Consider the following 21413-nt stretch of genomic DNA (forward strand, 5'->3'; position numbering starts at 1 on the left):
CATGTGAATGATATGTGTCCTTTGATCCAACAACAGTACAGGGGCAGGGAGTGGATCTGAAACTTGGCAATAGAAGCTGTAGGAAAGAATACTATCTCATGGTAGATGATAACAGATGGAAACACTTTCTCATCCCATAAGCATTCCTACCTTGACCAGTTGAGGAGGACTTTCTGGCACTGGAAGGCCTGGCAAATCCCACCTGATCTTCTTGCTTGCCCTCACCCTCCTCCCCATGGAATGAGGTATGATTTCTCTGATTGGTGAGAATGAGCAAAAGTGCTGGGTGTGCACAATCCTGCCTGTTCTTGTTCTCTCCCTGGAACTTGCCTGTGAGCCCACACTCTGGGCTTCTCTAAGCAGTATAGAAAGAGGTGGGTTCTGCTTCAGGGGTCCCTGAAGCGGCACTTCTGCCCATGAATGGGTAGGTAGACAAGGAGCCTTCCTGCAGACATGACTCCGACCATGACGGTCTCCAGGGCTGGACTGGGGGGAGTGGGTGGGAGGCCTAAACTGGCTGCAGCCTCAGCAGCCATAGCCAGCATCTGAGTTCCAATACGACCTCTGTGTCTGCTTAAATGGCTCACACACTCAGTCAGTGTGGTAGGAGCCTGTCGCCTATGTCAGACCCATCTAAGTAAATGGAAATGCAGGCCAAGATCCTAATCCTAGGGAGAAAAGGCCAGGGCGGCCTAGGTGGGGGAGGTTCTGACAGCCTCAAGGTGGCATAGCCCTGAACAGCCTTTCTTGTTTTCAAAGAATGGTCGCATGTAGGTTCAGTTCATGCCACAGACTGCGAGGTTCCATTCTAAATAAAACTGGACCAATTACCCATGAGCACACATTTAAAAATAACTTCTACCTGAGAAGTAAGGGTGGATTATTTGGGATAAAACTCATTAAGAAGTCAGTTTACAGTCCCCTACCCCAGCCCCTGCCCAATAAACAGAGTAAGTTAGAAAACACACACACACACACACACACACACACACACACACACACACACTCATATGCACACACAAACATGACCTTCAAATCAGAGAAGTGTGGGCAAGTCAGATTTTACTTTTTTACAGTGAGTGACCAAAATACAGAATTTAAAAAAAAAGAAGTTCCCAATGTTATCTACAATCTGTCAAGTTTCCTGCTCATCCTGCCCTGCCACTTGCTTACATGGACTTTGTACCCTGCCAGCTGCCCTGCAAAAGTGCTAAGCACAGGTATCTGGAAGAAACTAAACCCACAAGGCTGGTATGTCAGACTCCTCGGCTCTCTGGTCAGCCCTGCTCACATTGCTGCAAGCCAAAGAAAGTCTGGCAAGCTAATTTTCAATTTCCTGGAAATAGGTATCTTGGCTGATGAAAGAAACATGAATTAATTAGGGGAACTCACTGTGCTTGTATGGAGGTTTATTTTGAAGTACCTTCTCATCTATTTAACAAGGGTCTATTTGATTGCCACAGTAATCCAGTGAGGTAGGTAGGAAATTACTATTGACCATATTTTAGAGAAGAAAACCAAAGTCCTAAGAGTTTAAACAACCTTTCCCAAAGAAATGCAAACAGACAAGAGTGCCAGGGCTGGCACTCAAGGCATTTGTTCTTTGTCTCACTTTTTTAGCTCTTCCACTTTAATTTTTTAAGGTCCAATAAAAATATAACAAAGAGGATTCACAAGGTGTGTTTAGGATGGTAAACTAGGCCTTCCAGGAACATAAGGCAGGGTGATATAACTTTTTAGGTTCCATGACTGGTAGAAAATACGAACAAACACCTCTGTAAACAGAGTGGCAAGAATAACTCTCTGGAGAGGGTTGTCATGCTTCTGAATGTGAGTTGACTGCAAAGTGGAACTACCAAAGGACTTTTTTCCTCCAATCTTGGAACCTAGTTCCATGTTCTCCAAAACCACTTGACTCCATGCAGTGAGTGAACACAGCCCACTCACTGCATAGGAGGGGTCTCGGCTTCATCAGCACAGCTCAGCTAACATTTAGAAAAGTTTGTTACTAGGCCGGGCGCGGTGGCTCAAGCCTGTAATCCCAGCGCTTTGGGAGGCCGAGACGGGCGGATCACGAGGTCAGAAGATCGAGACCATCCTGGCTAACATGGTGAAACCCCGTCTCTACTAAAAAATACAAAAAAACTAGTCGGGTGAGGTGGCGGGCGCCTGTAGTCCCAGCTACTCGGGAGGCTGAGGCAGGAGAATGGCGTAAACCCGGGAGGCGGAGCTTACAGTGAGCTGAGATCCGGCCACTGCACTCCAGCCCGGGCGACAGAGTGAGACTCCGTCTCAAAAAAAAAAAAAAAAAAAAAAGAAAAGTTTGTTACTTCCCAGATAAGAAAGAGCAGCAGTTTTACACTGGAGAAACCTGGGAACACCACCTTAATCCAGTAATCAAAGTTAACATCACCAGTAATTAAACAAACTGACATCATAGCCTCCTGATATGAGGTACTGAGAAGGACCCAATACCTGTGCCACGAGATTCTTGCCCAAAGAACACAACCTGAATGTGATGAGAGGAAACGTCAGGCCTATCCAAACTGAAGGACAATCCTCAAGACGACTAGCCTATATTCTTTAAAAATGTCAAGGTTGGCCTGGCACAGTGGTTCACGCTTGTAATCCCAGCACTTTGGGAGGCTGAGGTGGGTGGATCACGAGGTCAGGAGATCGAGACCATCCTGGCTAACACGGTGAAACCCCGTACCTACTAAAAATACAAAAAATTAGCCAGATGTGGTGGCACGCGCCTGTAGTCCCAGCCACTCGGGAGGCTGAGGCAGGAGAATCACTTGAATCCGGGAGGCGGAGTGAGCCGAGATTGCACCACTGCACTCTAGCCTTGGTCACAGAGGGAGACACTGTCTCAAAAAATAAAATAAAATAATGTCAAGGTCAGGAAAAAGAATGGCTGAGGAACTGCTTCAGCTGAAAGGAGACTAAGAAGATGAGACAATTAAATGCAATGTGGGATCCTGGGTTGGACCCCGGACCAGGAAAAAAAAAAGTGATATAAAAAATTCTATTAGGCCAGACCTGGTGGCTCATGCCTGTAATCCCAGGACTTTGGGAGGTCGAGGCAGGCAGATCACTTGAGGTCAGGAGTTTGAGACCAGCCTGGCCAACACGGTAAAACCCCATCTCTACTAAAAATATAAAAATTAGCCAGGTGTGGTGGTGTGCCCCTGTAATCCCAGCTACTCGAGAGGCTGAGGCAGGAGAATCACTTGAACCTGGGAGGCAGAGGTTGCAGTGAGCTGAGATCACGTCACGGCACTCCAGCATGGGCCACACAGTGAGAGTCTGTCTCAAAAAAACCCAGAATCTTATTGGGACACCTGGCAAAAGTTGCACATACATTAGAAATTAAGTAACAGTACCAAGTTAAACTTTCTGATTTCCATAACAATGGAAAATAATGTCTTCGTTCTTAGGGGCAAAGGGGCATGATGTCTGCAGGTTACTCTCAAACGGTTCTGGGAGAAATCTGTGTATGTGTGCCTGTGTGTGCATCTATGGAGGATGAATGTGAGAGACTGTGCAAGACTGAGTGAGGGTGACAGGGGATGGGAAGGATGACAGAAATGTGGCTACACATTAATACAGGATAAAAGGTGTGGAAGAAAGTTCTTTGTTCTAGTCTTGTGAATCTTTGGCAAGGCTGAAATCTTTTCGAAATTTAAAAGTTGAAAAAATTGGTCTAAACTCAAATAATCCTCTGATAAGACTCAAAAATACAGGACTGAGTGAGTATACAGGTATGGTTGCAAGGAGGGGATATCACTTGACATTTTCAATTACCCTCTTCAGGAAGAATTTCAGATAAGAATGTAAAAGCCTACTGGAGAATGATGTGCTGGCAAAAACAGCAGTTAAATCGCCCTTGTGGGAGCCTAGCCTGCTGTAGATGCTTATCTGTGGGAGAGGATAACCACGCCACACATCTCCCAGAGCAGCTTATGGGAAGGGCACCCAGCCAGGATCCATTAAATGTCCTCAGCCACCAAATGGATAGCCTGGGTCTGGGAGGGAGCCTTCCATGGGTCTGTGATTTGGAGTAAAGTGGGAGGTACTTATTTTGGGCCATCCAGACACCTTTATCTAATGTTTTCCCTCATATGGAATATGTTTTGTTTTCAATACATGATAAAGTGAAATTAAACTAGGTCCCTGAAACAAAACTGATCTCAGCTATGATCTACCTCTGGAAGTGATTATCTTTGGCACACTGAATTTTCCAAAGATGGCCACAATAATATCTCCCATCCCACATGATCTTATGAGTTTATCTCTTCATCCCATTGAATCTAGGTTGGCCCGACTGCTTTGACCTATCAAATACAGCAGACAAGTAAGACTGTGCCAATTCAGGGCATAGTCCTTCACTGGCCCGACAGCTTCTGCTTCCTGCCCCCAAAGATGCTCAATCTTGGGGCCATTTCTTGTTGGAACCCAGCCACTGTGAGAAGCCTAAGCCATGCAGAGAAGCCATAGTAGGCACTCTGGTTTGACAGCCTCAGCTGAGCTCCCAGCCAACAGCCATCATCAACTGACAAGCGGGAAAATGGTCTATCTTGAACCTTCAGCTCAGCTGAGCTCTAGGTAATTGCAGCTCCAGTCAACACTGGACTGCAATGGCATGGAAGACCCTGGGTAACCCAAGTCAACTCACAGAGCAACTGCACAAAAGATCCAAAGAGAGAACCTCCCAGTAAGCCCAAGTCACAGAACTGTGAAAATGAATAACAAATTACTGTTTAAGCAACTCAATTTTGGGGGCTTTGTAACAGCAGCAATAGATGGCTGAAATATTACCTATCATAATGACCAAATTGACTTAGAATATATTTCTAAGAATATAAAACCATTAGAGAATATTTCACGCTGAAGACCTGGAAGTACAGGCAGCATCAACACTCAGAGGCAGAGACAGGCTGGACAAATCCACTTGGCCACACTGGATTTCTTTTCTTGAGGTTACGGGAACAAAGCTATGCTCCATCTATGTCTTTCAGAGTGTTGTTGAATCTAGTTTCCTAAAACCCATGCAAGTACCCAATGATGAAAACAATAAAAATAAACTTGAACACTTAAAAGAGCAATGCTATTAACATGCACAGCCACCCAACAGTGGCTTAATTTATCTGAGATCAGGCAGGAGAACAATGCACTGTCAGAGCTTAGGAGGTCACAGGAAAAGAGATCATTAATCACACGACCTGCCTGGGATTCTGGATGGGGGAGTTCAAAGGGCTAACTGAGCCCCTTTTCAAAGCCACATCATTTCCAGTGTGTTTTAAAAATCACACACTTGGTCTGCACAGAAGGAATGTCAAAAATACCAGTTTTGGTGGGGGTTTGTTTTGTGTGTGGCACCATTCTAAAAATCAAGTAAGTCTTTTTTATTATGTTTTTCCAACATTGAGTATGCGAGAGAATATTTACAAAACATGTAAGGTATAAAGAATGACATAAATGGCCGGGCACGGTGGTTCACGCCTGTAATCACAGCACTTTGGAAGGTCAAGGCAGGTGGATCACTTGAGGTCAGGAGTTCAAAACCAGCCTGGCCAATATAGTGAAACCCCGTCCCTACTAAATATACAAAAATTAGCCAGACGTCGTGGTGCGTGCCTATAATCCCGGCTACTTGGGAGGCTGAGGCAGGAAAATTGCTTGAACCTGCGAGGCAAAGGTTGCTGTGAGCAGAGACTGTGCCACTGTACTCCAGCCTGGGCGACAGAGTGAGACCCTGTCTCCAAAAATAAAAATAAAAAATAAAAAGAATGATACAACTGGCCATGCGCAGTGGCTCGTGCCTGTAACCCCAGCACTCTGGGAGGCAGAGGCAGGCGGGTCGTTTGAGCTCAGAAGTGAGCAAAGGACAAAGTCCTCGAGCAGGTCTGGTCTCAGCATTTTCCCTATCTGCCAGGCAACCCTACCCTGGCCCTCCAGCTTCTCCTTCCCTTCTTACTTGCATCCCATACCACTGCTATGTCTGAATGTTTGTGTCTCCTCAAAATATGTAAGTTGAAACCCTAACTCCATGGTGGTGGCATTAGGAGGTGGGGCCTTTGGGAGGTGATTAGGTCATGAAGGTGGAACCCTCCTGAATGGCATTAGTGCCCTTATAAAAGAGACCCCAGAGAGCTCCCTTGCTCCCCTTCCATTATGTGAGGACACATTGAGAAGATGGTTGTTCATGAATCAAGAAATGGGCCCGCACGAGACACTGAATCTGGCCATACCTTGATCATGGACTTTCTAGCCTCCAGAACTGTGAGGAATACATTTCTGTTGTTTATAAGCCACTCAGTTTAGCAGCCAAACAGACTAACACACACACATACTGAGCACCTACTGTGCAACAATAAATCAAGACAGTTTCCAACCTCATAGTAGTCTAGCAGGAGATTGCTAAGTATAAAACATTAACACCAAGCAATGAGGCATAGACCAACCCCGCCTATGCCCTAGTTTCATGTACGGCTCTGCTATAATGTCACCTTCTCAGAGAATCCTTTCCTGACTACCTTATCCAGCTACTCCCTTCTACCACTCTGTCATCTGAACTGGTTTAATTTTTTTTCACAGTGCTTATCGCCACCTGATCTTATCCATGCTGTTCACTGTCACATAAGCTCCAGGAGGGCAGGGACTTTTGCATCCTCAGCCCTTAGGAGAGAGCTGGATGTTAACTGAGTGAGTGAGACAGCACTGCACACGATGCTCTGTAAACACAGAGAAGGGGGTGAATTCAGCTTTGGCTGGCTCTGGAGAGGATGATGACTGAGCGGAGTCCTGAGCAGATGGGTAGCTCTTTGGATTAGGGCCTGTACTGTGCTCAACTGTGTACAAGGCTCCCCCCACCTTGCTGGAGGTTCCTTGAAATAGGGACTCTTCTCACTCATTTGGAGATTCTCTGAGACACTGGGCAGTGACCTGCATTCATTCATTCCACAAATATTTAATGTACCTACTATGTGCCTACTAGTGTTCTAGACAGAGTGGAAATTAAATTTTTTTCTCTAAATTAAACTGCATAAAAAAGTCTGGAATTTTAACCAAGTCTCTTTGATCAGGGACAGCTTTTACAAAACTCAGATGATGTGTCCTTTAAAATAGTTGGCCAGGCGTGGTGGCTCACACCTGTAATCTCAGCACTTTGGGAGGCTGAGGCACGGGGATCACAAGGTCAGGAGATCGAGACCATCCTGGCTAACATGGTGAAAACCCATCTCCACTTAAAAAAAAAAAAAAAAAAAACAAAAAAAAAACACACACACACAATTAGGTGGGTGTGGTGGCACGCACCTGTAGTCCCAGCTACTCGGGAGGCTGAGGCAGGAGAATCGCTTGAACCCGGGAGGCAGAGGTTGCAGTGAGCCGAGATCATGCCATTGCACTCCAGCTTGGGCAACAGAGTGAGACTCCGTCTCAAAAAAAAAATATATATATATATATATATATATGTGTGTGTGTGTGTGTGTGTGTGTGTGTACGTGTGTGTGTGTATAAAATAGTTCTAGAAACACAATCTTTTTCAACATTTTCGACTTCACATTATTCTAAGTGAACAAATGCAGAAACAGAAAACCAGACACTATATTCTCACTTAATATTGGGAGCTAAACAATGAGTACACTTGCACGTGAAGAAGGGAACAACAGATATTGGGGCCTACTTGAGGGTGGAGTGTGGGAGGAGGGTGAGAATAAAAAAACTACCCATTGGGTACTATGCTTATTACCTGGGTGGCAAAATAATATGTACACCAAAACCCTGTGACAGGCAATTTATTTTTTATTTTTTGAGACAGGGTCTTGCACTATTGTCCGGGCTGGAGTGCAGTGGTGCGATCTCAGCTCACTGCAACCTCCACCTCCTGGGTTCAAGCGATTCTCCTGCCTCAGCCTCCCGAGTAGCTGGGATTACAGGTGCGGGCCACCATGCCTGGCTAATGTTTTGTATTTTTCATAGACATGTGGTTTCACTATGTTGGTCGGGCTGGTCTCGAACACCTGACCTTGTGATCCACCCGCTCTGGCCTCCCAAAGTGCTGGGATTATAGGTGTTAGCCACCACGCCTGGCCTATGACACGCAATTCATCTATAGAACAAACCTGCACACGTGCCCCTGAAACTAAAATAAAAGTTTTTTAAAAAAAGATTTTTGGCCAGGCGCAGTGGCTCATGCCTGTAATCCCAGCACTTTGGGAGGCCGAGGGCAGGTGGATCACGAGGTCAGGAATTCGAGACCAGCCTGGCCAACATGGTGAAACCCCATCTCTACGAAAAATACAAAAATTAGCCGGGCTTGGTGGCGCATGCCTGTAATCCCAGTTACTCGGGAGGCTGAGGCAGGAGAATCACTTGAACCTGGGAGGTGGAGGTTGCAGTGAGCTGAGATTGCACCACTGCACTCCAGCCCAGGGGACAGTGCGAGACTCCATCTCAAAAAAAAAAAAAGGGGGGGGGGATTTTCAACTTCAAAGAAACAGCACAGAGTGAGTTGTGATCTTGCTTCTGAGAAGCCAACTCCAGAAACCCCCAAACCAACGGAAGAACTCCATCCTTAATATTCTGTTCCTCTAGAACTACTCCTGGTACCAAAATAGCTCTAGAGGGACAGAAGTAATAGGATAGATGTATATATAAAGGGGAGTTTATTAAGGAGTGCTGACTCGCAATCACAAGGTGAAGTCCCACAATGGGCCATCTGTAAGCTGAGGAGCAAGGAAGCCAGTCCTTGCCATCTGAACTGCCTATCATGAACTGGGTGCTTTCTGACCTATCTAGCCATAAAGCGGGGTGTGCACAGCAGTATTCCATCATCAAATGGAAGTGGTATATACATGATCGGGCTCAAGCAGGTCCTGAGGGCACAAGTAAATTACATGAGGAAGTGGCTCAAATGCCCTACCACCCTGCCTTCTCTCCCCCAGCCTGCACCAATGGCCTCATGGCAGGGGTGGGGGGGTTCCCTATGATCAGTTGACAGAGGAAGAGAAGACTAGGGCCTGATTTACAGATGGCTGTGGATGATATGCAGGCACCACCTGAAAGTGTACAGCTACGGCACTACAGCCCCTTTCTGGGACATTCCTGAAGGACAGTGGCGAAGGGAAATCTTCCCAGTGGGCACAACACCGAGCACTGCACCTTGTTATGCACTTTACTTGGAAGGAGAAATGGCCAGATATGTGATTATATACTGATTCATGGGCTGTAGGCAATGGTTTAGCTGGATGGTTAGGGACTTGGAAGAAGTATGATTGCAAAATTGATGACAAAGAAATCTGGTGAAGAGGTATGTGGATGGACCTTTCTGAGGGGTCAAAAACTGAGAATATTTGTATCCCATGTGAATGCTCACCAATGGGTGACCTCAGTAGAGAAGGATTTTAATAATCAAGTGGATAGGACGACTCGTTCTATGGACACCACTCAGCCTCTTTCCCCAGCCACCCCTGTCATTGTACAATGGGTCCATGAACAAAGTGGCCATGGTGGCAGGGATGGAGGTTACACACGGGCTCAGCAACACAGACTTCCGCTCACCAAGGCTGACCTAGCTACGGCCACTGCTGAGTGCCCAATTTGCCAGCAGCAGAGACCAATTCTGAGCCCTCGATATGCACCATTCTTCAGTCAACTACTTGGTGGCAGGTTGATTATACTGGACCTCTTCCATCATGGAAAGGGCAGTTTGTACTCACTGGAATAGATACTTACTCTGGATATAGGTTTGTCTATCCTGCACACAATGCTTCTGCCAAGACTACCATCTGTGGACCCATGGAATGCCTTATCCACCATCACGGTATTCCACATAGCATTGACTCTGAACAGGGCACTCACTTTACGGCTACAGAAGTACAGCAGTGGCTCATGCTCATGGAATTCACTGGTCTTAACATATTCCCCATTATCCTGAAGCAGCTGGATTGATAGAACAGTGGAATGGCCTTTTGAAGTCACAATTACAATGCCAACTAGGTGACAATAGTTCGCAGCGCTGGGGCAAAGTTCTTCAGAAGGCTGTGTATGTTCTGAATCAACGTCCTATATATGGTACTGTTTCTCCCATAGCCAGGATTCATGGGTCCAGGAATCAAGGGGTGAAAATGGAAGTGACACCACTCACCATCACCCCTAGCGACCCACTAGCAAAATTTTTGCTTCTTGTTCCCGCAACATTATGTTCTGCTGGCCTAGAGGTCTTAGTTCCAGCAGGAGGAATGCTGCCACCACACAACAAAGATTGCCACCTGGACACTTTAGGCTCCTCCTACTTCTAAGTCAGCAGGCTAAGAAGACAGTTAGTGTTGACTGGGGTGATTGACCCAGCCGATGAAGATGAAATCAGTCTACTACTCCACAGTGGAGGTAAGGAAGAATATGCCTGGAATACAGGAGATCCCTTAGGGCATCTCTTAGTATTACCATGCCCTGTGATTAAGGTCAATGGAACACTACAACAGCCCAATCTAGGCAAGACCACAAATGGCCCAGACCCTTCACGAATGAAACTTTGGGTCACTCCACCAGGTAAAAGACAACGACCTGCTGAGGTGCTTGCTGAAGGCAAAGAAAATACAGAATGGATAGTAGAAGAAGGGAGTCATCAATACCAGCTACGATCACAGGACCAGTTACAGAAACGAGGACTGTAATTGCATGAGTATTTCTTTCTTATTTTGTTAAGAACATGTGTGCACGTAGACACTTACTCTGGATATAGGTTTGTCTATCCTGCATGCAATGCTTCTGCCAAGACTACCATCTGTGGACCCACGGAATGCCTTATCCACTGTCATGGTGGATGAAGAAACTACCTTCATTTCCTTTCTTTTTCCTTTATCATGTGACATAAGATTTATTGACATCATATTAGCATTTAAGTGTTAACTTTCTGTAATAGCATTTGGGTTGGGGATTGGTGTGCTTCCAGTTGTAGGAAGGATAGGTGTAATTATTACCTTATTATTTGTCTTTATTTGAAGATTATGTATGATCTCAGGAGATGTGTATGGGTTCAAGTTGACAAGAGGTGGACTTGTGATGGTTAATAGTGAGTTTCAACCAGGTTGGATTGAAGGATGCAAAGTATTGTTCCTGGGTGTGTCTGTGAGGGTGTTGCCAAGGAGATTAACATTTGAGTCAGTGGACTGGAAGAAGCAGACCTACCCTCAACGTAGGTGGGCACCATCTAATCAGCCGCCAGCATGGTTAGGATAAAAGCAGGTGGAGGTGGCTCACACTTGTAATCCCAGCATTTTGGGAGGCCGAGGTGGGTGTATCACAAGGTCAGGAGATGGAGACCATCCTGGCCAATATGGTGAAACCCTGTTTCTACCAAAATATAAAAAATCAGCGGGGCATGGTGGTGCATGCCTGTAATCTCAGCTACTCGGGAGGCTGAGGCAGGGGAATTGCTTGAACCTGGGAGGTGGAGGAGAAGGCGGAGGTTGCAGTGAGCTGAGATCTCGCCACTACACTCCGGCCTGGCAACAGAGCAACACTCCAGCTCAAAAAAAAAAAAAAAAAAAAAAGCAGGTGGAAGAGCGTAGAAGGATGATTAGACTGGCTTAGTCTTCTGGCCTACTTCTCCCATGCTGGATGCTTCCTGCCCTCAAACATCGGACTCCAAGTTCTTCAGCTTTTGGACTCTTGGATCTTCGACTACAGACTTAGGGCTGCACTGTCAGCTTCCCTGCTTTTGAGGTTCTGGGACTTGGACTGGCTTCCTTGCTCCTCAGCTTGCAGATGGCCTATTGTGGGACTTTACCTTGTGATCGTGCGAGTCAATATTCCTTAATAAACTCTCCTTTATATATACATCTATCCTATTAGTTCTGTCCCTCTGGAGAACCCTGACTAATACACGCTGTTTCCCTTTCTTATGGTTTGTGTGTTCACTGGAGTAGCACTTTTAATTTCCTTCAGTAACTTTTCCTTTGCATTCACGACTTGGCTAACTGGTGCTAGAGGCCTAGCCTTCAGTCCATGTCAGCTTTTGATGTGCCTTCCTCACTAAGCTCAATCATTTCTAGCTTTTGATTTAAAGTGAGAGATCTGTGGCTCTTCCTTTCACTTGGACACTAGAGGCCATTGTTGGGTTATTAATTGGCCTCATTTCAATATTACTGTGTCTCAGGGTGTAGAGAGATCCGAGGAGAGGGAGATGGGGGAATGGCCTGCCAGTGGAGCTGTCAGAACACACACATTAAGTTTGCCATCTTATATGGGTGCAATTCATGGCACCCCAAAACAATTACAACAGTAACATCAAAGATCATTGATCACAGATCACCATGATGGATATAATAACAAAGTCCGGATAATTTGAGAATTACCAGAATGTGACACAGAGACAAGAAGTGAGCACACACTATTGGAAAAATGGCATCGATAGACATGCTCAATGCAGGGTTGCCACAAAACTTCAATTTGTAAAACAACAAACAACAACAACAACAACAACAACAACAACAAAAACAGTATTTGCGAAGTGCAAAGTACGACAAAATTAGGTATACCTATAATTCTCATTTCTATAGAAGATACCACCATTTATAACAACGATGATGAAACTTGCAAGCTAGTATCCCTGCAGGGACCATGAGTCCAAATTCCAGCAAGAGAGAGGGTGGAACCTGTAAAAGTCTCAGTGTAAACGAGGCTTTTCTTTCTGTTAATGTAAATGTCCAAAATTAACACCAGAGTAATGATGCATGGGTGGAAGCTGAAAAAGGCTCAGAAATAAGACAGAGGGAAATGGATTGTAGAGCCCACACAATAAATTTAAAGAGGTGGTAGGATAACAATACCATAACCAAAGATGGACAATACTAGCACAGAAAGGCTGCACGAACTAAAAATAAAGAAAGAAAGAAAAGTAGGCTTTTAATTCAGTGATGTGCTATGGAAAGATTTTCCTTATGGAGGACAAACACATCAATGGCAGGTATTAGTAGTGTATCAAAACCATAGTGATCTCTAAAAAAAATATTAATAGTAGTGAAAAAGTCTCTGTTAGAAAGCAACACGTTAGAAATTTAAGAGCTGATGTCATCTTTAAATATTTTTGACAAATTTGCAAGTGTTCATTAAATTTGTGTTTTATCCAACGTTCTCTGAACTAAACTGATACACTGAATAAGGTTTATATGATTCTCTCCATATAAAAACTTTCCTATTTTCCCAAATTAAATCATATTTCTCTTTCTTTCTCTGTCCTACTAAAGATGGTTTCCACTGTCCTACTGGACTGAGTTATTTACTGAGTCTTGTCAGTTACTGCCAGTAAAATATTTTAATGACTTAAGACGTTGGTGGTCACATAGTTATCGTAAATTTTTCAGTTACATGGTTTCATTGGTGAGTTTACCTAGTTCCTAACAAAAATTAGGCATGGTGGTGTATGGTGCATGAGTACAAAGGTCCCAGCTACTTGGGAGACTGAGGCGGGGGGATCACCTGAGCCCAGGAGTTGGAGGCTATAGCGTGGTGTGATTATGCCTGTGAAGAGTCAGTGCACTCCAGGCCTGGGCAACACAACAAGACCCCATTTCTTTTTTCTTTCTTTTCTTTTTGAGATGGAGTCTCGCTCTGTTGCCCAGGCTGGAGTGCAGGGGCGTGATGTCGGCTCACTGCAAGCTCCGCCTCCCCAGTTCATGCCTTTCTCCTGCCTCAGCCTCCTGAGTAGCTGGGACTACAGGCGCCCGCTACCACACCCGGCTAATTTTTTGTATTTTTAGTAGAGACGGGGTTTCACCATGTTAGCCAGGATGGTCTTGATCTCCTGACCTCGTGATCCGCCCGCCTTGGCCTTCCAAAGTGCTGGGATTACAGGCGTGAGCCACCGCGCCTGGCCAGACCCCATTTCTTAAAAACACACACATAAGGCCGGGCGCGGTGGCTCAAGCCTGTAATCCCAGCACTTTGGGAGGCCGAGACGGGCGGATCACGAGGTCAGGAGATGGAGACCATCCTGGCTAACACGGTGAAACCCCGTCTCTACTAAAAAAAATACAAAAACCTAGCCGGGCCAGGTGGCGGGCGCCTGTAGTCCCAGCTACTCGGGAGGCTGAGGCAGGAGAATGGCGTAAACCCGGGAGGCGGAGCTTGCAGTGAGCTGAGATCCGGCCACTGTACTCCAGCCTGGGCGACAGAGCCAGACTCCGTCTCAAAAAAAAAAAAAAAAAACACACACACATATATATTTGCTTCATTAAAATACTGCTGATCATGGCTGACAAGTTATTATTGTCTCTCTATTAAAGAGAGAGACAACAAGGTGGGGGAGAATGTGAGGAGGAACCCAAGTCCAATGCAATCACTGAAATCCAAATGCAACTAGAAAAAGAAGAATACCAGAAAATGGAATTCATGGACCTAAAGAGAAAATGCTGAATGCATCATCTTGGTAAATAAAAGCCCTGTTATGCACTGGGGTCCCTTAGCAAAGGATCTTTCACCCAGAAGATACACAGAGAGTCAAGCCAGGTAACTCCAAGGCCAACATTTCTCTCACTTACCTCTGCTGGCTGGCCATGCCTCACGGGGGAGCAGGAGCTGCAACACTGGATGGCACAAAGCCCTAGCAAACAGACTCATGACAGTCAGACTGTCTGGCAAAGGGGAGACATGCTTACTTGGATATCACAGGAGAAGATGGTCTCTTAGGAATGCCTCCAGAAAACTCGCATCTTTTCAGAGGGGACCCGAAGTTCACAATGGGAAGAGAAGTTGCTGTTCGCTGCCCCCGCTTCACCTTCTCCACCTGTAGGGGACACAGGATAGCTACAGTCCTTGACTGGTACTACTTCCACAGTTTATGAGACTAATACCCCAGAAGGAACAATGCACAGCTTTCTTTCAGAGGGATCGATATGAAGCTATAATGCTTCACATGGCAGGCATCTTTGCAGGGAGGCAGGATGAGGTCATATTTACATTATCCAGTTAAAAAAAAATCAGCCTCAAAACGCAAAGATTTCCTTCTCCTTGTTATCTTTCAAAGAGTTAACAACACAATCATATTATGGTCCTAGACATATAGGAACTGAAAAGAGTACAAAGATGTAAAATCACTACAAAAAATTACAAGTGGGTGAAAATGTGGTTATAACATCCAAGACAGTGAGCTGTGGCCCTTGATGGTATACATGGTATAATGGGGTCTGCAACCCCATCTAGTCCTGTAGGTCTTCCCATTAGCTCCCCTGGCAAAAGGGAACAGACATCAGTGCCTAGCCTGCAGAAAGTGCTCCACGAAGGTTAGCTCCCTTCTCTCCCTATCACACTTTTCTGTAGCAAGTCCTCATTTGGCCCCCACACTCCACCAATCCCTTTCAACACTAATCCACTGTATAGTAAAATCCAAGAGTCTAAAACATGCACTTCTAAGAGCCACAACAGATTTGAAAAGAAAATATGGCATTATAAAATGCAGTAGTTTTAAAATAAGTCCTGACATTATTTGATATTCCTCCCTTCAACAGGTGAGGCTTAATTCCTCTCCCCTTGAGCGTGGGTTGATCTTAGTGACTTACTTAAAGGACACTGCAGCTTCCCGATAGCTTGCCTGGAGGGAAGCCAGCTGTGGCATCATTTGGATACTCAAGCAGCTTTATGGACAGGCCCATGCAGTGAGGAACTGAGGCCTCCTGCCAACAGCCATGAATGAGCCGTCTCAGACGAGGCCCAGCTGTGCTTTCAGATGATGCAGCCCTGGCCAACATCTTGACCACACCTCATGAAAGACCTTGTACCCAGAACCACTAAGTCACTCTGAATTTCTGACCCAAAGAACCCATGAGTTAATAGATATTTGTTACTTTAAGCTGCCAAGGTTTGAGGTGATTTGTTAAGTAGCAACTGATAACTAACAAAAGTAGTATGGCATTGTGTAATTTCTAAATAAACAGACACAATTGGGGGTGCCTGCTCAACATTTAATTTACTGATAGTACCAGTATGCCATCAAAAATGTTTAAGCTTGGCATAGTAACACGTGCCTGTAGTCCCAGCTACTTAGGAGGTTGAGGCAGGAGGATTACTTGAGCCTAGGAATTCAAGGTCAGCCTGGGCAACATAAAAAGACGTCATCTCAAAAGAATATTTAATGATTACTTTGTAGGTAAAAGTTGATGCAGATCCTCAGTTCTAGTTAGGTGCACAGGCAAGACTGACCCAGAATCAGATATCCGTAAAGAGGAAGACAGAGGATATATAGAACATTCCTTCTGACTCCTGTCCTCTGGAGGGCAGGCTGTGACAAGGACATCATTAAGAATTTGCTCCAAGGTACTAAGACTTAAGAGGGTGCAAAAACTTAAGTGATTTTCAAAGGTTGGTTAAAATTTTGAACTAAATCTACCCTTTCCTGCTTTGAGCAGTCCTAGGAGATTGATGGAAACAGAGAGCCCAGGTCAAGCACAGAAGTAATAACACCATCAGACAGAACACAGTTTGTAGGAGTGAGTGGGTGGGTGATTTTAAACCTACCAGAGAGGCCTCTCCTCCTGCAAGGGCTTCTTTCCCAACATCTCCTGCGCCAGATATAGATGTAGATGTAGCTTTCTTCTTCTCAATGTTTCGAGTGGGTGAAGACTTGTAAGAAGGGTTAAGAGGGCCAAGAGGAGCTAAACGAGGACAGACAGGGAATACTAGAAAGTTACAGTATAACAGCCAGAAGGACACAGAGTACAGATGGAAAAAGTAGAGCAGAGGTGGGAAGAACACATTTCTGTTAAAATACGACCTGGGCAATGAATATCATACTTTTCTATTGTACACAGGATGGATCTTACCCTAAAAAGGCTCCCATACTCAGGAGTCAAGTTTATTCAAGTTTATTTCAGGGGTTAAAAGTCTGAACTTTGGAGCCACAGAGACCTAGCACTGCCACCTAATAGCTGGATCACCTTGGGCAGGTTATTTAACCTCTCTAAACATTGATTTCCTTGTGCACAAAAGGGTTAACATAGCAGATCTGACTGCTGTGCTTGGAAAGGCCTGCTTACATGGGTGGCCCTTGGCTGGCATCTGGGAACTTAGATTTCAGGAAGGGTTCCCACCATTAACTGATGGGTGTCTAAACTGTTTATACAAACAGCATGGTTTATGCTAAGCATCTGCTTTTCTTGTGGGAGTCTGGAATCTGGGTATGTGCCTGGGAGGGGATGCCTACATATCTAGCCCCCAGTAAAAACCCTAGGCAATGAGTTTCTAGCCAACTTCCCAGCCTGGCAACATTTCATAGATGTTGTCACAATGTGTTGGTAGAGGAATTAAGCTCATACCGTGTGACTCCAGTGGGAGAAGACTCTTGGAAATCCGCAGCTGGTTACCTCTGGACTTAATCCCATGCACCTCCTCCATTTGCTAGTTTTTTCATGTTTCCTCCCACTATAATAAATCACAGCCATGGGTTGGGCATGGTGGCTCACCTGAGCTCAGGAGGTTGAGACTAGCCTGAGCAACATGGTGAAACCCCAGCTCTACAAAAAATACAAAAATTAGCTTGGCATGGGGGCACACTCCTGTAGTCCCAGCTACTCTGCAGGCTGAGGCAGGAGGATCACTTGAGCCTGGAAAGTTGAGGCTGCAGTGAGTCAAGATCGCACCACTACACTCCAACCTGGATGACAGAGAAAGACCTCATCTCAAAAAAAAAAAAAAAAAAAAAAAAAAGCTAAGAAAGAAAAAATAAGTCAGAGTCATGAATGCAACTATGGTGATTCTTCCAAGTTCTCCTAGTCAATCATCAAACCTGGGGTGGTCTTGGGGAACTCTGGCACAACTAGTGTCAGAAATGGGAATTGCTGGAATGACCCTAATTCGCTGAAACATGGTAAAATCACATTTTGGGAAAAGGACAAAAGGGAGGAGAACAAACTTGTGATGCCTGGGTGGCTATGAAGTTATCCACGGTATAAAACAGCAGCTGAGCTGTTGCTAGAGGTAAAAGTGACCTATGGAATTTAAAGACGACCAATGCAGCTCCAAGAGAGTTGGCTCGATGGATCCCCCTGGCTGCTTTTGGCTGTAGCACGCTAGCTAAAGGGAAGGAAAAAGCGCAGCCCAAGAGATGCCTTTGGTTTTTGTTTTCTCCTCCAAGTGAGAGTGAGACACAGCTTCCTTGCTTTTTGCCAAGCAGTGGGTAGGTTGGAATTTAAACTCCAAATATTAGAATCAGAACAAGTCTCTGTAGTAGATTTTTCTGCTAGGACTTTTGTGTAATGGAGCCTTTGGAAAAAGGGAGCTATGAAAAGACAGGCAATTTCTAGAAAAAGACACTCTTTCCGAGTTTTAAAAATTGACTAGGGACCACTATAAATATAGAATGCCCTTCATGGGGCCCAAAACTATAAAAAGATCCTGGATGCTGCTAGACTGGGTCACATACAAGTGCCCACAAGACAGGGATTGTTCTCTGATGGGACCATCCACAGTCAAGCTGCTCATTGGCTCTATATTTCTGATGCAGAGTCTGATTATATTCCCAACACATGACTTCTACAAAAGCTCCAAGTCACATCACAGGCGATGTGACTCTTTCAGCCATCCCTGACAGACTGAACTCCATCCCCTCTGGGGAAAGTGTCACTGCTGTTGATGTTTTGTGTTTAATTTTCTGGAGTAGCTGCAGTTTGTAATAGACTGAGATCCTGACTATATTTCCTCTACCTTTCTCTCACTACACGTGTCAGTAAAGGAATTTGCTAAATGCAGCTGTCACTGGAAAGGGATTGATCCTTTCTAGGCTGCTCACTGGATAAATGATCAAGATGAAAGGGCTCAGAGGTGATATAAACCTACTTTAAAATGTTTTGAAAATTTAGGATTTTAGCCTAATACCTGAACACAATATATCTTTCTGGTTAAGTTGGATTAAAAATGGGTTTTAACAAATGCTTTTGTCCTTTCTTTGAAAGGTCTGGGTGAGAGTAGGGGATGATTAAGAAAATGTAAAGTTTTGATTATTGAATAGGACATGGAGAAAAACAACATAATGCAACACCTGGGGTGATACAGCAATAGGGAAGGACATTTGTGCTCTGTTTTTCATAACTGCTCCTGGAAGTGCTCTCCTTCCTGAAGGAAAACTCCCTGTGCTGAAAGCACCTTGGACTCAGACCCATGGCTAAGCCTAGATGGCACGTGACAGCATGACTATGAGTTGGCAGGGGTGGGGCCAGTTCCTGTATGTCCCACAGAACACCTCCAGATGCCGTCTGCACTTGCCAAGAAGATGAAGTAGGGTCACTGGTAGAACTGCTTGGGACTGATGGCCTCAGGCAGCCCCCATGAAACCTGGGACGGAGCTGAATTACCTGCACTGGACTGAGCACCCTGAGGTACCAGTCACCACAGTTGGAGGCCACGTTGGTGACTGCCTGACCAATGATACCCTGTTAGTGTACCCTAACATCTTCAACTCTTTGTTTCCAGGGAACCACATGAGCCCTTGGGGATCACAGTTCCTATGTGTGTGCCATGATTATCATGACACCGCGTCAGGCCTGGAAGGCATTCAGATCAGTTTCAACTTACTGGCCAGAGCTGTTCTGGGCCTGAGTTGATGCCACGGGCCAGGTAAAAAGATTCATACAGCAACTGATGGAAGAGGTCACCTGGCTGTCTCAAACAGACCTTTCTAAGGCCAGGTGCAGTGGCTTAAGCCTATAATCCCAGCACTTTGGGAGGCCGAGGTGGGAGGATCGCTTGAGTCCCAGAGTTTGAGACCAACCTGGGCAACATAGGGAGACCCTATCTCTACAAAAAAAAAAAAAAAAAAAAAAAAAAAAAAAAAAAAAAAAAAATTAGCTAGGTGTGGTAGCACACACCTATAGTCCCAGATACTCAGGAGACTTAGGTGGGATGATCACTTAAGCCCAGGAGGTTGAGGACGCGTTGAGCCATGATCATGCCACTGCACTCCAGCGTGGCTAAGAGCAACAGAGCAAGACCTTGTCTCCTAAATAAATAAACAAACAAATAAATAAATAAATAAATAGAAAAGAAAAGAAAAGAAAAGGAAGAGAAGAAAAAAGACAGACTTTCTGGTTAATGAGATTTGCTTTAACTGCTAAGTCCCAGAACCCCTAAAGGACATAACTGAGATCCATATTGCAGGATGGTCTCACCCCCTGCTATATGGTGCTCCACTGAAAAATTTTCTGTAAAGACACCTTGGCCAAGGGTCAAGTGGGTGGACTGTGCAAAAACGAGCTAATATAGCAGGCCTGACTGCTGTACCTATAAAAGCCTGCTTACAAGGTTAGCCTTTGGCCGGCACCTGGGAACTTATATTTTGGGACGACCCCCCCTTTAACTGATGAGTGGCTCACTGGGCATAAACAAACAACATGGTGTATGTTGAATACCTGTTTTCCTTCTGGGAACCTGGAATTTGGGTATGTGCTGGGCAAGGGGTGCATGTGACCAGCCCCCTGTAAAAACCGGGGGCACTGAGTCTCTAAAAAGCTTCCCTGGTTGGCAACATTTCACACATGTTGTCATAACTCATTGCTGGGGTGAAAGGCATCCTGAGCGGCTCCACTGGAGAGGACTCTGGAAGCTTGTGCCTGGTCTTCCCAGGACTTTGTCCCATGTGCCTTTCCCCTTTGCTGACTTTGCTTGCATCCTTTCACTGGGGATCCTGTGAGTCTTCCTAGCAAATCACTGATCCTGGAGTTGCTATTAGGGAACCACAACATATTCCTTATTCTCAAAATGAGGTACTTCCTACTTGCTAGGGTTTTTTGATATATAATTCATATACCATAAAATTCACCCTTTAAAAAGTGTACAGGACAGGCATGGTGGCTCATACCTGTAATCCTAGCACTTTGGGAGGCCGACGCAGATGGGTCACGCTTGAGCCCAAGAGTTTGAGACCAGCCTGGGCAACATAGTGAGACCCTGTCCCTACAAAGAATCCAAAAAATTAGCCAGGCATGGTGGTGTGTGCCTGTAGTCCCAGCTACTTGGGAAGCTGTGGTGAGAGGAGGGCTTGGAGTTCGAGGCTGCAGTGAGCTATGATCACATCACTGCATTCCACCCAGGGTAAAAGAGCAAGACCCTGTCTTTAAATACATATACATATATATATACACATACACATATACACACAATTTGGAGGTTTTAGTACATTCACAAGGTTGTGGAACCATAACCACAGTCTACTTCTAAAACATTTTCAAGATTCCCCAAAGAAACTCTTTGTCCGTTAAGCAGTCACTCCCCTTCCTTCCCTCCTCCAATCTCGGATAACCACCATCTATTGTCCATCTTCACGGATTTTCCTATTTCAGACATTTCATGTAAATAGAAGCATACAATTTGTGGCCTTTTGCAACTGGTTTCTTTCACTTAGCATAATATTTTCAAGG

General features: G+C 45.2%; 1 protein-coding gene across 1 annotated transcript in view; it reads right to left on the minus strand.

The window, feature by feature from the left end:
• The window catches only part of MAP7D2 (MAP7 domain containing 2), a 46735-nt gene that overhangs the window by 24092 nt on the left and 1230 nt on the right, over positions 1 to 21413 (minus strand). The window contains exons 2-3 of the mRNA XM_030933648.1: positions 16522 to 16682; positions 14667 to 14794 (exon numbers count right to left, since the gene is read on the minus strand). Of these exons, the coding sequence (XP_030789508.1) occupies positions 14667 to 14794; positions 16522 to 16682 (289 nt within the window). The remainder of the gene's footprint in view (positions 1 to 14666; positions 14795 to 16521; positions 16683 to 21413) is intronic.

The sequence above is a fragment of the Rhinopithecus roxellana genome, chromosome 7 (assembly GCF_007565055.1).
Source record: "Rhinopithecus roxellana isolate Shanxi Qingling chromosome 7, ASM756505v1, whole genome shotgun sequence".
NCBI lineage: Eukaryota > Metazoa > Chordata > Mammalia > Primates > Cercopithecidae > Rhinopithecus > Rhinopithecus roxellana.